Below are 16,571 nucleotides of genomic sequence, written 5' to 3' on the forward strand. Positions count from 1 at the left end.
ATAAACAAGTAACAAATAATAGAAATGGTTCCATTGTCTTTTACACATGCAAATTAAAAGATATTAATACCTTTTTGAAAAAAATGCTCATTTCTGACAGCTGTCAATAGGGAGATGTGATTTCTTTATCCAAGTTTCACAAATATAACATTAGTATCTTCATAGGAAGATCTTGTCTGAGAGCTCCAATTTCATTGCCCCAACTCAATTACTGCATTCTTGAACTGCAATGTATTCATTTGTGGGCACTGAGGCGGCCAGTGGGAGGGTATTGATTGGAGTATAATGTCATGTGAAGCAGTGAGAGTAAGATGAAAAAGTGTTTTCTGCTTAATGGGTTGGTATTAAGTAGGTGGGAATGGATTCTAATTAGCCAACAATTGCTGTGTTTCCCAGTTTCCCTCCTTTCCCTCCTCCTGTCGGCCACCAGCTGCCAATCTCCCTCTCCCCTTTTTTGTGTGTGGAGTTCATTGCTCACTGCAGTGAAAGTCTTTGTTTAAAAAAGAGGGCTCCCAGGGTCTCAGCTGCCGGGGTACAGCTTGCTGCCTGCGATGAGTAGCAACTGTCAGTTTATTTTATCTCAGCCTTTTCATCATTCTGCTGAAACTGGTCGAGTGAAACCACCTGAGAGATCTGAGGATTCAGTACCTACAAGTCATTAGCCAGGACTGCTCAGTCTCTCCCCACACAGCAAGTCAACTGAATGCAGCCAAAAATACAGTCCACTTTAACCCCCTGTTTTCCTATGGGCACGCAAGACTTTTGCTTGCATCTTTTTGCCAAACAGATAATTTCTTCAGTGCACCTATAATACAATTAGTATGTAAAGTATTTTGTAACAGCACATACTAACAGTGCGCAATGTGAGCTCCCAGGAGCTTGCAATACAATGCAGCATGTTATGTGTACATATGTACACTTGCATGTTTCTCAGATTTCTCATCTGAAATGCTGAGATCTGGATTGCATCTCAAAGCACAAATAATAATAGCCCCATAATTCAATTCCCTATTTATCAGAATATTTTTGAGTCTGTATTTTAGGGGGAAAATTGAGATACATATAATCTATAATGTAATAATTATAAATAGGATTTCATGTGAATGATCATGCCCATTAAATTTTCTAATCACAGCAATATTTAACCTGTCATGTGTGCATTTTATGTTTTCATTTGTAGTTATATTTTTAATTTGTCTTTAACATAATTCAACAAATTAGGCACCCATTCATATAGAATATATATGAATAACAAAAACACACTTTAGCAATTACATTTCTGTTACACATGCTTATGTTGCTAGTTTTGTATGGAACCGCAAATAAGAATGTTTGAAATTAATAATGGGAAGAATATTTGCAGTAGGTCATGAATGACCTGTTGCTTTCCATATTAGTATTAGTAATGATGTAGGAATAGTTGCTAAAGAAGCTTGGTGCTTCCCACGTGATGACAATGTGACAGTAACAGCTTTCCACTCATCGCCTCTGTGGTTTAACATAAAAATGCTAGCAAATCAGCATCTATTCTGTGCTTAGTCTGAGTTTTAAGAGAATTTCATCATCATATTTGCAATTTTGTATGAACACTATCAATTCTATGCAAATATTTTAAGTTAACCTTAAAAATTAGGGAACTAAATAATTGTAAGAAACTGCAGTCATATTTTGACTCAGGTGTTGTAACTTTTGAAAATAATAATCTCCAAACAATTTACATTTTCTTAACAAGGCCTTTTGGGAGATCACATTTTAGACAACCAGCTCAGTTGTACTGGTTCATCCAATATAATTTATATATAGTAAAAGAGGCATAAATAAAATATATATGAACATTGTGCATTATTCCAACACACTGTTATTAAATATTAAATATCACCCAATGTGCTTTGGGGTTGAAATACCAGGATGAAACTGGTACTTGGTTTGAAGGTGGAAGTGTCTAGTGGGCAGCAGCAGAATATGCATTATTGCACACTTGTAAGGTGACAGTCTGCTTCTGGGAAGAAGTTCAAAATGCAGTTTCTCTCAGAATTCAGCTTAATTTCTGCTGACCTAGCATCTGCAAGCAAGGGCCATGGTTCTTCATTCTAAGACATTCTAATCAGAAAATTTCCTTGGGTTAAAAATGAAAAGAAATTATACAGATAGGATACAGGTAAGAGTAGATATCATTTTAAAGTACGGAGTGACTAACGCAGTATCAATTTAGCCAATAATATATTTTTAGAGGAAAGGAATTGTTCCTGCCCTGCCCACTGAGCTGCTTGTGCCATTTCTAGGTACTACAAGAAAGCCACTGATATATGTAATATTTGAACAAGGCCATGGGTACAGTCCAATGACTATAGACCTAAACTATGTAGCTGCTAACCCAATAACATCCAGGAAACTGGATGCGTAGTAAATGTTACACCAAATATGCTGAGTATGTATAGCAAGCCTGGAAGAAGGACAGATGGGATCAGTGCTTTGGGGAGGTACAATCCTGGTTCTCAAGGTGTATAGCATCTACACATTTAGAGTCTCATCAAAACTGGTCAGTTTTTCTTGTCAATGTTCTCAGATCTCACAATAAAGCTTTTGGTATTTTCAGCACAACCAGGACACTCTCATGAAAAAGAGAAGCAAACTTCTTCCTTAGGAAGACAAACTTGTTACAAGAGCCTCAAAGTATAGCTGACTGGGTAGAACTTCTGAGTCTTGCACAGTGCTGGCAGAGAACTCAAAGAACAAAAGAAACTGAGCAGCTCTTTTCCTCAGTGGAGGTGACAGCAGTATGGTGCCAAGGAATGCTGAAACAGGGATGTCCCCAAGACAGCAGATTTCTTAACTGAACATAAGGGGAGCCATGTCCAGCATTCCATCCTCACAGGGCCAAATAGCTGCATGTAGGAAACCCACAAGCAGGTCATGAAGGCCACAGCACCCTCCTATCCAAGTTCCTCGGCAAGTAGTTTCCATAGGCATACTGCTTGTGATAATCTTATCCTCCATGAATTTGTCAGACCCTGTTTAAAGTGATTTTGAAGAAAGGCTTCCATTCTCTAATAGCTTCCTTACTTATTGACCATGCTGATAATCTCTTGGATTTGGTGCTACCTTTCCTAACTTGTGCTATACAATCTGGCTGAGCTTTAATGTTACAGTTTTGAGTCACCACCAAACACTGCAAGAGGATTTAACCCGCTTAACTTTGCCTTTCAACTTCCTTTTTACCAGCTCCTTCATTTTTCAAGTCATTTCCTTTTCTTGAAGTCAGATGCAACTATGTAAGATTTCCTTGTTAATTTCCACTTACAAATATATTAAATCTGATAGTACTGTGGTCACCATTTCCATTTGGTGCATCAACACTCACATCTCATATTAAGTCCTAGGCAACACCACTTAGGATTAAATCCAGGATTTCCTCTCCTCTGGTTGGTTCCACAACCAATTGTTGTAGGGCACAGTTGTTTAGCACATCAAGAAATGTAACCTCTTTGTTATGACTGGAACATGCATACATGCAGGCATTGTGGGGGCTACTGAAATCATCCATTATTTCAACTTCCTTGATTTTTCCATTTTATGTTTCTTTATTTTAACAACACTTGAATAGCAATCAGCAGGTGCAGACCAAGGCTTTACCACTGTCTAACTTATAACAGCCTAGATCAATGGGTACTGAAGACCAGGGGTAGATTTCAAGTAGCTTGCAGCATCCCAGCACTCTCTCTGCCCTGGCAGGAACACTTTGAAAGCATGGATCTGTTTTAAAGCCAACTCTACTAGGGTGGAGAGGAGAGTTTTCTCCCTGTTTGGGGTGGAAGAACAGAGTTTTGAAACTACAGATCAGACCTTTTGCTTACAAAAGGCTCCTTCTCGGGTGGAGAGGGGTGCACCTCAGTGTATTTTGAAAGGTAATCTTCCTTGGAAAAGTATGGAAAGTGGCAGGCAATTGGTAGGGCTCACCCTGACTCAGAAGAGGTAACAGGAAAAGGGTGACAGAAAGAGACAAGTAAGTAGGTAAAAAAGAAGGAAAGCAGCAGAAAGCAAAAGAAAAGGAGGTTGCAGATAGAAGAGAGGGCTGATATGCTAACTTTAAGCCCTGATTCTGCCCACTTTGGTTCTGGGTTCAACCAGAGCCAGATGCAGCCCCTAGCTGACTTTTCTTGTTGGTTACAAAGCAGTACTCAGAGGCTGAGGGTGGGGTGAAGAAGTGATTATTTTCTGCTTCCTACCTTTAGTGTATAGTGCCAAAAAGTTCAGAGGGCATAAAACTATTAAAAATATGTGTTAATGATCCACTATGTAAAGACAAAGTTATAAATGAATTATGTAAGAAGATAAAGGCAACTTTAAAAATGTATGCCAATCTAAAGAGACAAAGTATTTAATTGAAAAGTATAAAATAGGTTTAGGTGATGTTTTAATGCTTATCTGAAAACTAGCAAAAGGGGCATAAATTGCAATTAAGACAAAAAAATGAGAACTGTTTGCAGATTTCCCCATAAAAGTGCCATTAAATGCCACATTACAGAGTACACTTAATTATACAACTAGTTATTAATTAAATACAGGGTAGAATAATAGAAATGATTTTGAATTAAAGTAATTCTTTATCCCCATAACATTTACTTCTTTTCTCTTTTTTTCTGCTGGCCAAAATGTCTACTGAGCCAGTTTAAGAAAACTGTATGTTTATAGCACATTGATGCTGTTGTCTGAAAGGGAGGCCTGTCTTACTCACAAAATGGACTCCTAGTTAAATTGACATGACCCTCTAGATTCAGCATGGACAGTTCTTCAGAAGCACTTTCAGAAGACATGATACATATAATAAACCAGCTATTTATGGGACTTCTAAATGAACAGATACATCTTAAGACATGAAGCACCATGTTTTGTTTTGCTTTGTTGGTCTGCACTATCTCTGATTTTTATAACACCTGGCCTGATAAAGAGAGCTGGAGATCTCACAGCTGGCCTAATTAACGCACTAATAAAACTTTTGGAATTTTACTTATGTCCAAAACGGCTACTTTTACTTTTAGGTATGCCTTTGAGACACCACATGTGCAAGTAGGCTTGGGTTTTCCAAATTTGCTGGCATATTGAGTATAGCACTTTTACTGCATCGTCTTTTAAGATATTGAATAGCTCAGCTGGAATACTGTCACCTCTACTAGCTTTGTTGTCACTCAGACTTCCTAAGGTCCACTTGACTTCACATTCCAGGATGTCTAGCTCGAGGTCAGTGACCACCCCACTGTGGTTATCAGGGACATTAAGCTCTTTCTTGTATAGTTCTTCTGTGTAATCTTGCCACCTTTTCTTAATCTCTTCTGCCTCTGTTAGGTCCCTGCCATTTTGGTCCTTTATCATGCCCATCTGCATGAAACTTTCCCTTCACATTTCCAATTTTCTTGAAGAGCTCTCTGGTCTCCCCTTTTCTATTGTTTTCTTCTATTTCTTTGCACTGTTCATTTAAGAAGGCATTCTTATCTCTTCTAGCTATTCTCTGGAATTCTGCATTCCATTGGGTGTATCTTTCTCTTTCTCCCTTACCTTTCGCTTCCCTTCTTTCCTCAGCTATTTGTAAAGCTTCCTTAGACAGCCATTTTACTTTCTTGCATTTCTTTTTCTTTGGGATGGTTTTAGTTGCTACCTCTTGTACAATGTTGCAAACCTCTGTCCATAGTTCGTCACGCACTCTGTCTATCAGATCTAATTCCTTAATTCTATTAGTCACCTCTACTGTATATTCATCAGGGATATGATTTAGGTCATACCTGAGTGGCCTAGTGCTTTTCCCTACTTTCTTCAATTTAAGCCTACATTTTGCAACGAGAAGCTCATGATCTGAGCCACAGTCAGCTCCTGGTCTAGTTTCTACTGACTGCATAGAGCTTCTCCATCTTTGGCTGCAGAGCACATAGTCAATTTGATTTCTGTGTTGACCGTCTGGTGATGTCCATGTGTAGAGTCATCTCTTGGGTTGTTGGAAAAGAGTGTTTGCTATGACCATCATATTCTTTTGACAAAATTCTACTAGCCTGTGCCCTGCTTCATTTTGTATTCCAAGGCCAAACTTGCCTGCTATTCCAGTTATCTTTTGGCTTCCTACTTTAGCATTCCAATCCCCCATGATGATAAGTACATCATTTTTTGGTGTTAATTCTGAAAGGTGTTGTAGGCCTTCATAGAACCGGTCAACTTCAGCCTCTTCAGCACCAGTGGTTGGGGCACAGACTTGGACTACTGTGATGTTGAATGGTTTGCCTTGGATTCGAACTGAGATAATTCTGTCATTTTGGAGATTGTTTTATTTTATTGTTCTATGTTGCCTAAGTAGCTCATTTGATCTGTTTGGCAGTTTATCAATGTAACAATAAATAAATAAATACAGCCAAGGAGAGTCAATAAAAATTTACTATTTGATTTTGGAAAGCTTCTTTACATGTATATCTTCTATATATGTTCTATAACAGGAATTCATTCCTAGGTTATGTTTAACTAATGTACATTGAATTGAATAAAGGCATGATGTGAATTCATGTAAGCTGTTTACAGAATTTATAATGTGAGGAAATACTGTTTAGTCACAAAAAACTGAGCATGGCAGAAAATGAAACTAAATTACATAGGATATGCAAAATACAAATGACAAGCAGATGGGGGGCACATCTTTGATTTGCAAACTGTTTATATTAGTTTAGTTTATAGTTTTTTTTCTTCAGTAAAAATTTTGTGCGTTATTTTGGCAAACACTTCTTCACCCTATGGAAGTGTGGGGAAAGTTTCAGGAGGACAGGAAAGGAATAAAGCTATACATTTTACTTTTCTCTCTTTTAAACCTCCCCTTTCCCTGCAAGCCTCAAAATGTTGGTAGAAGCCATGAACACTCTTCTTAGAGTATGCAATAACATTTTGCTGCATGACCTCCACCTACATTAATATAATGGGATGGAGGTTATCCTAAATTTGGATTGCATGGTTGCTATTCCATACAGAAAGCAGTTTGTGTGAAACGGCATTATTGTTTCCCATATAAAATGTTACCCTCAACACCTTGACTTTTGCTAGATGCTTAATTATTACACATATGTCTGGTCTTTGAAGTCTCAAGTTAGCTTCCTAGATTTTTTGAATTCAGAAGAAAATCCAAATTAATTTCAAAGATCAGTATTAAATTGTTGCTAAGAACTACAGTTTTCTTAAAGCATTATCTTCCATATATGAAAGAAGCCACCCCTTTGAATTGGAAGGGTATAGAAACATTATTATTCTTTTGTTATCATATTATTTATATGATTCTATATAAAACTATGGCTTTTCTAGTATCAAATGAAGGAATGAAGAGCTATGAGAGATTTTGCAGGCCTTGAACAAACCAAGAGATATTATGTGTGTTCTTCCATTTCTTAAGGCCTGGCCATATGAGCTAGCACACTAATAACTTAGAAAGTTGTTTATTTGTCAGCATAATGTTGCAACCTGCACCACTGCACCAGTTATGCAGGTACACTCTCATGATTTGGTGGCATGTGTTGATCTACTGCCACAGTTAGCACCATCAGTTATGAAGGTAAGTTACAAATAATGCCTTTAGATCTTTCTATCTTGCTATCTAACTAAAATTGCTTAATGGAAGAGTGTGGTATCAAAAGTGCTTAATATTTATACAGCTTTTGGGCACTACAGAGTGAATGTCAATAGTACTACTTTTTGGCTTAATTATATTGAGTTCCCAGTTGAAAGGGTAAAACTTAACAGAACAATAAGACAGACCCATTCCCAATCTGTACAGTATGCCACAGAAACTGCTTTGGAGGAGGTCACTTAATCTATGTACCCTTAACAATTTTGCATGTTCTAGTATTCAAGGTTTAGGGGGTCTTTCATACTTGGTCTTCTGTTAGGAAATTGGGTCTGTAACAACACAGCCTCATCAATTCAGTGCATGTTCCAGTTTATATGTCTAGCATGTATGCAGAAACTATTTCACAATCATTCTTCCTGAGTAAAGTCCCTAAGAAACACTTTCTCCGAACATGATGTTTTTAGAAACGTTTATTTAATTATCACATGCCTTTACCACCCACTAGCTGAAGCTCTCTGGGCAGTTCACAAAACTTCTGCAAAGAATTCATTCCCCCCTGTCCTGACCAAACAGATAAATACCTATAGTTTAGCTGAGATTCACAACTGATTTTATACACTGCTTATGCGTGTCTGTAAGAATGTGACCCGCTACATGTAACAAAAAAGGACTGTAGCACATGATGCCAGATTTGCTGCATTAAGTTCAGGCATACTGATGAAAAACCTGGACCCTCTGGCTTTCCACAGAATTAATTAGAAAAAGCTCTTTTTCAATTTTCTCTTCTGATGTGTGCTATATAGGCATGCCTACCAAATACTTTGAGTTAATGGGATTATATTTACCAAGCTAGGGATGCAAACAAAATTATTATAGGATCATAATAAATGAAAGTTTCTTATATTTTACTTATAACTGATTTTTTAAAATGTCAACTTAAACAGAACTTCTAATTTTAATATTGCAATCTTTAAAAGGGCATGTTAGAGATTATAGCAAAGATATCAATTTATTTTATTTTATTTTAAATAAAGCTATTTAGCACATTGAAAAAACTCACCCAGTTGCAAGCTTACCTCAGCACAGGCCAAGAGTAATCCAGTAGCAAATAATTTAATAAAACTATACAAGAAAAATGACTTAACCATAAGGACAATACAACACTAATGCGTTTCATAACTAGTGTCTTACCAACTGTAAAAGGGTCAGCGCACATGTCACTTCTGTTCTCCTTCCAGCCCAGCAGGTACTTGATGCTGACTTGATCCGTAGCTTCTGTATGACTGTTAACTTTCAGCATCATGTTATGAGCTTTTCCAATGCCACAATATACCTTTGTTTCATTCACTAAAGCCAAATCAGAAAGAGCATTTGCCGCTTCAAATGCCTGATCGAAGTATTCACTAGCTTTGTGGTAGTTCCCCTGATAAAATAAAAGATATATACATTCCAGCACATGTATTTCAGCATTCCTACTTTTCTTCACATGAAGTCTTTAAGAGTTTGTGGCTGATAAACTAACCAAGAGATGCACTCAATAATATACCCTTCATTATACCACTTTATCTTGCTGTTTGAGTTTCCTAACGTGTACAATGAAAAGATCATTAAATAGCAGAAACTAGAAGTAGTGGAACACAAAGAGGTAACTATCCCTGTGCAATAACCTCCTATCTCCCAAGGATGGAAAGAGGAAAAATGCTGGTGGCACCGCCTCTTTCTACCTCTTGCAAAATTAGGAGGCCTATAGTTACAAATATCTTGGGGGTGGGGGGACCACTCTTCCATTTCCCAGGGAATGCTTTTGCAGTATTTATGCTGGTGAATACAGTACAATTTCCATTGTGTTGAACATGCAATTTTGTGTCACAAGCAAATGCAACTGTGGGAAAAAGTAGGATGGACTGGAAAGGTGTGTGTGTAGGGAAATGGCCCTTTAAAAAAGTTTTTTCTCCATCTATTAAGGTACGTGCAAATGTGAAGGAGCAAATGTGTCAAGAGTTTTTAAAAGGTGGGGACTGATAGTTCCTTTTGCCTACTCACAATTTTTTAAAAAAAAAAATGGCGAAGGGGGCAGGGAGAGAAGGCAGTGGTGCAGCTTGAATGCTGTTCTCCTTCCTCCAATGGGATGAAGCCATTCTCCTCCATTCAAAAGCAGTTCCTGAAAGCAAGTGCAACCTCTCTCCCATGCTGACTTTCCTGACAGTATACTTTTTCACACCAAGAGATCTAGCAAAGCCTAGTCCTGTGTGTCTTCTAGAAGCAGTGTATCATACTTTTTATTCAAACCAGACTTTCATGGGGAAAAAGATAGTAATTGAATAATTATTATAGAAGTTTCCAACATTTTGAGACCCATGGGCAAATATTTAAATCTGAGAAACTGTTAAGGGCACCACTACAAAGTGGATGTCAGGAATGCATGTGTGGCACAGCAAATTGCAAAGACAAATAATCTGCTTAAATGATTAAGTACAAAACATGTGGGGTTTGAGCCTCAACTAACAAAACAACACTTTAAAACCCTGTTTTCTTTACCAGCAGAAATATATTATCCATTAGGCAAATCCCTCTGCTAGTCAACTCATTCCACTCCCCATCTTTTTCTCTCTCTCATCCTGGATCACCACACACACACACACACACACAGCCTTTCTTTCATACGCATGCAACCACAACTGTCCTTCCTTCCATCCATCCATCCCCCACCCCCTTCTCGCTCATACCCCTCATCATGCATACTCACTCCTCACTGAAATCCCTCATCCACTCTCTTTCATTCACTCTGTCCAAACTCCCCTTCTCTAGATCATTTCTAAATCCTTGTTTTCTTGACCCATGACCCCCCTCAGCCTGAATGCTACTTTCCCTAGTTCCCCTGCTCTCCCTAGCATGAATGGAGGCACCTTTTTACAGAGTGGAAAGGTGAGAAGAGGAGGAGTGGGGGCAGGATAGTGGAGGAAAGAAGCTACTGGAGGAAGGGGAGGCAGGGGAGGCGGATGGAGGTGGTCACTGACACAGCGAAGAGGTGAGTGGCAGCAGCAAGCACAAGGAAGAGGTGGTTGCAGGGGCATTCATCAGTGCAATGCCCAAGGGTATGCAGCAGCTTGGTGATGTGGACCTTGTCTGTACATATGCAAAAACAGTACAGCTGTGCAACTAATTCACAGTTACTACTATGGGAACAATACAAGTTGTGTATGCCAGGGAGCCTGGCTTGTCTACACTTTCTCATAATATATGCAATATATATATATACAAGTGCCATAGTTTAATGAGCAATCAGAAAAAATAATTAATGAACAATGATTAATAAAGAACGGTTTAATTTATAAACAATAATTAACAATCATCAATCAACAACTACTGGTTCTCCACCTGCCCACATACATTAAGACTGGATATCTATACAGTGGTATCTTGGCTCACGAACTTAATCCGTTGCACGACTCTGGTTGTGACCCAAATTGGTTGTTACCCAAGTCAAATTTCCCCATAAGATTCATTGTAAATAAGGTTAATCCATTCTGGCCCCTCCAAATGTGGTTGTGAGCCAGTTTTTGGTAGCAAGCCAAGTCAAATTTCCCCATAAGGTTCAATGTAAATAAGGGTAATCCATTCTGTAACTATTTTTTTTAATAGTTTCAAAAAATTGAAACAAAGTGACAAAGAGCAACAAAGTACAAAGAGTAACAAAGTACTGTACAGTACAGTGGAGAAAACTAACCTAGGTCGGGGGGAGATTATTGTTTTGAGGGAGGGTTCTCCTCTATAAGGACATTGGGGAGCTCTCTTTCAGGGTTTTCCGCTCATTGTCTCTTAGCTACAGGGTCAATTTTGGTGAAAAATCTGTCTATAGTCACTTGTTCTTTCCTGCGCTGCATAACCCTTTGGAAATGAGAGACCACGTTATTGTTCAGCAGATTCAACACTCTGTTCATTACATTTATGTTGGGGTGGTGCTTCTCAAAGAAACCCTGGCATGGGCACGCTCCTGCAGGAAAGATGGGCGCAATCTCGGCCATCTCCCCCCCACCCCCAACCTGCACGATCGCAGCCATCTCCCCCCCGCCCCGAGTGGGGAGATGGCCAGGATTGCAGTTGCGTTCCTGCAGGGAAGACGTGCCTGATCACGGGTGCGCTCCTGCAGGAAAGACGGGCACAGAACAGCACAGCCATGATCACGCATATGTTCCCTGCATGAACGGGACTGCGATCGTGGCCATCTCCCCACTTGCGGGGGTGGGGAGATGGCTGCGATCTTGGTCGCCACCCAAAGCGGAGTTCATGACTCAAGTCAAAATTTTCATGAAATTTTTGTTCATGACCCAAGGCATTCGTGACCCAAGGTACCAATGTATTAGGTTGATTCAGTTCTTATGCATACTGGTTTTCCTAATTTTGGGGTAGATCTTCAAATAAACTAAAATGAAATATCTGAAATCCAGCTCAGCAGAGTTGAACCAAACTTGAACAACGTTGGATTAGATTTATCTTCAAGGTCTCTTCCAACTTAATAAGTCAATGAAAAAGCTAGATAAAATGGTAACAATATCTGAACCATTATTTTAATGTCTCTGTTCAACATGTACTGGAGCTACAATTCTGAATAAAAAATTCATTACACAAGCAAGCAAGCAAGCGAGCGCAAAACCCTTGATGTTGAAGTATACTCGTTAGGCCCAAGGAAAGTGAATCATGAGCACATAAAAATAATTTTTCAGGTTTCTGTACTTTGGCCTCTTCAAAGGCTAGAAACCAGCAAGCAGGATGTTTTAAAGCTGCTGTAATTTTAAGGCTGCCATTTAATGTAACTGGCAGCTGGAGGGAACAGCCATTCTGCTCACTACAGAGTGGTTGTAGTGATAGCTGAATCTGCACCAGAATGGAACAAGAAAGAATATTTAATAGTTTGATTCCATGATCTTTATCGGCTGTCTTTCCCTTCTGATTACTTGTTACCACAGTAAGACACTAATGGAATGTTGAAACTGCAGACGTATGTTGGTACAAATGTTCAGCATCATATCATATGAATACAGATTCAAGCTTAACTTTAGCTAAGATTTCACTTCTCAAACTGATACTTACTCTTTCATTGTAAATGTTTCCTAAGAACGTACATACATGCACAAGGCTTTGGCTCAGCTGAACTCTCTTGGCAATATTCATGAACTTTTCCAAGTATTCAATAGCTTCAGCTACTTCTCCCTGACTAAGAAGAAAACCATTATAAATTTCATGTTCAAATGCATTGTACTATGATTGATTATAGCAGAGGGTCCATTGCTCACATTGTTTCTCTAACTTTGTAAAATAAACTTCTGTAACTTGCATTTTTAGTTGATGTGGAGAAAAATCATAGACCACAGCAACTACTACACACTATGAAGGCTGAAATTCATAAACATGGTCTCCTTCAAGATGTAATTACTGCTCTTTATCTGGGTAAGTCGAGGGTTGCTGAAGTCATGCTACCTACCAGATCTGCACTGGATTGCAGGTGTCACCTCTAATTCCCAATTCAATATCCACAACCTGAGGTCATTAAGAAATCTAAGCTGAATATTGGCCAATGCACATTGATAAGACATTTGCACATTTTTTAATAAAGCAAACTATATTAACAACAAAACATTTCCACACTACCATTACAACACATGGTCAGATATTCAAGGTTGTTTGTGAGTAAAACATCACACACTTTCTCTTTCTGAGACTGTGTCATGGTTGGTGACCTTAATATTAGCTGTGAACCTGAGTGTCTAATGTGGTAGTGCAGAAAACTAAATGTCAAGCCACCAGTGAGCCACAACCTCGAGGTCTAATACAGAAATGTGAAGAAATGAAAGTTTACATGTAATGACAAAGGAAATACTTTTCTTAATATTTTAAAGAACAAGCTTCAAGTTAATTTCATTCAACATAAGACTGAACTTTAAGATATAAAATGCTAAATATGCACATGAAATATAACTCCCAAGATACAGCAAGCTAATCTCTAATTTCACGTAGGGAATACAAAACATGGGTCCATATGTGCAAACTGTATGGATACTATCACAGGAACTGCAGTACATCAACAACCCTGCTTGGAGCATGCTGGGGGTTACAGAACTTTTTCTATCCGATCATACTTAGGATTACACCCTAAGTGCTAAAAGCAGAATCCTATGCAAATATATTCAGAAGTTTCAGAACTGAAGCCTAAAACAATCTGAAGATTAAAACTAGATTGTTTACACATTTTACAGCAAAATTCTGCTGATCAGTCTGAGGGGTCATTTTTATTACAATTCAGAAAAGACAGTAATCAAATATTATGAGAACGTAAAATCTTCCAAGTATTTATCACATGTCACAAGGTGTCTAAAGTTGAAAATAATAGTCATATATTTAAGCCCATTTTTCTTTCAAAGGGAAGAAAATCAAACATTTCTGCACAGTAGAACTGAACTGATTTATATAAGTTAACGGACAAGGTTAAAATGTTAGACAAATATTAATTCCAGTTTTTCTAGTTTTTCTATATGCAGTGCACAGGTGCAACTTGAACAGCATATTATATTGTATAATCATTAAATTCATTCAACCAGACCTTAGAGAGTTAAAAACATATATTCTGAGGGAAAAGTACTCCTCGGTCCAAAGAATGAGAATGAAACTGTGCAGAATATTTGTGTATCAAGGTGATTCCAGTTTCCAACTGGGAAAACAGGACTGTTAACACCCACATCCCCTGACAACTGTCCAATTATGTATATCACACTTGGCCTACTGTTTGCAGTAGAAGTAATCAATAAAGGATGTGGTTGAGTGAACATAGATTTTGGTTGAACCAATGCATGAAATCTTAATCATTTACTCAGAGTGGAGAAATCAAATAGAGCAGAGATGAAACAGCCACTGAGGGGTTTGTTGATTGTACCACCAAGTTTGTAGGTTAGAGGCTGAAAGTAATAAGTCAAATGGAATCAGTGACAGGATAAAATGTAAAAAGGTTATTGTAATGAATTAATAGAAATGTTTTATATGTAGTTTTGGTTATTTTTGATATTGTATGGCAAGATCCTGCATTTCATTTATGAAACAAGAAAGTTACTAGATGGCACAAAGAAAAAGGAAGAAACAATTAATTTGAACTATAATAAAAAGGCAATATGCCAAGACATTGTTTTATTTCTGTCATGAGACAAAAACTCTATAAGATTAAAACAAGACTGAAAATGTCTGTAAAATGATTATGCGGGGTACAAACCCTAAACAAACGTTGCTATCAGATTAACTTGTACTTAGTCTAGAAAAACTGGTATTTGTTCTTTTGATTAGCAATTAGTTTTATTTTATATATACAGCTAAACAAAATCTGCATCTGGAACCATATTTTAAGCAAAATATGAACCCCCACTTCAGAATACTGTAGTTACTATCTGTTATCTTCAACTATTGTTACGTATATGTATCCATATATGAATAATTTTATTTTACAAATGTGGACTTCTACTTGCTTCCAATATGGGAGTATGACTCTCCTTTGCTCTATGGATCAGCCTCCACCCCCACAAAACCCCTCTTCACTATTTATAACATCTGAGCAGTTGTCACACTATGGCTGCGAGGTTTGGGCATATATAACAGCAATATTTACACTGTCATTTCTCCTAAAAATAATATCTGGATTCTTATTGATATTCTTACTGATATTTACAGTTTAAATATATTTGTATTTGCAGCACAGCCATAACAACAGTAAGAACATTAGGAAAGAGCACAAATGATGGAGGTTTCGTATCATAAAATGTATCCATATACAATAATATCACTCAGAAAAAAGAGTAAAAACACAAAAAGGAGAAAAGAAGTATTAAACACTTCCATTTCAAATATATACATTAACATAAGCAAGTCCATTTATATAAAATAGGCATCTATACAGTGGTTATAAGGAATGAACTCAAATGTAGAAAAGCAGGAAGATTTTCAGTTCTTTTAGTTATAATGGTCGATGTTTTTCCTGCCAAGCCTGACATATATGACCCCTTGTAACTGTAAGGGTCCTCAGTATCCAGTTTTGCTGTCCATCTGTTATTCCCTATATCACAAGAACTTAATTTAAAAGATTAGGTACATCTGCTATTGCCACAGATTTTTCAAAAACAAAATTTATGCAAGCAGTAACTTCCAACCAAAAGGAAGTCACAATAGGACATGGCCATATCACATGACTCAGTGAAGCATTTTGTCCTCATTACAACATCATCATCATCTAGCAGAGCAAGCCAGCTTCTTTTTAACAAGCCTCTGTCCTGTCAATATACATGAAATATCATTTTTTGTTGAATCACTGTTAGCTTTACAGAAATAGAACATATGGAAACTAAGGCAAACGTCTATTAATTAGACTGGAAAAGCAGTGCAACTTCTTATACTATTCCTCTTTGACCTTTTTTAACAAACCTTTAGATCACCCTAATTGCTAAGACAGATGGATCTACCACAGGTCAAATAATGCCCTGGCTTGCACCAGGGATTGCAATGTGTGCCAGGTGGCATTTAAATATTCAGGCTGTGACCATGGTTTGTTGGGTTGCCTGAACTCAGTGCTTCTGGGTTCTGTGATCATCAAACACACCTCATATAATCCTAAAACAAACTATGAATATTCAAAATGGTCACCTACCTCACAGCTCAGCAATGGCTTATGTTTGATCATGTGACCTGAAACAGAGCCATCTCTGACACAAATGCCTGATGTCTTGGTAAGGGATCAAGAATATTATTAGAATGTGAAACTGGAATTTAAGTCCAATCTGGCCTCCACATATTATTGAGAATGTAGTCAGCAAGGCAAAACAAAAATCATGGCAAATTGGCATGGCACTCAAGTTAAGATGTGGCCCAGATCACAATTATTGCAATCCAGTACCCAACTGCCTGCAGCCCTCTCACTTATTTCTACAGAATGAAGTACACAGAATGAGCT

General features: G+C 37.8%; 1 protein-coding gene across 1 annotated transcript in view; it reads right to left on the reverse strand.

The window, feature by feature from the left end:
* The window catches only part of TTC29 (tetratricopeptide repeat domain 29), a 110,249-nt gene that overhangs the window by 21,439 nt on the left and 72,239 nt on the right, over positions 1-16,571 (reverse strand). Inside the window, exons 8-9 of the mRNA XM_044430670.1 lie at positions 12,680-12,803; positions 8,780-9,011 (exon numbers count right to left, since the gene is read on the reverse strand). Coding sequence (XP_044286605.1) covers positions 8,780-9,011; positions 12,680-12,803 — 356 coding nt within the window. The remainder of the gene's footprint in view (positions 1-8,779; positions 9,012-12,679; positions 12,804-16,571) is intronic.

Source organism: Varanus komodoensis, unplaced genomic scaffold, assembly GCF_004798865.1.
Source record: "Varanus komodoensis strain SLA01 unplaced genomic scaffold, ASM479886v1 scaffold21, whole genome shotgun sequence".
Classification (NCBI taxonomy): Eukaryota; Metazoa; Chordata; class Lepidosauria; order Squamata; family Varanidae; genus Varanus; species Varanus komodoensis.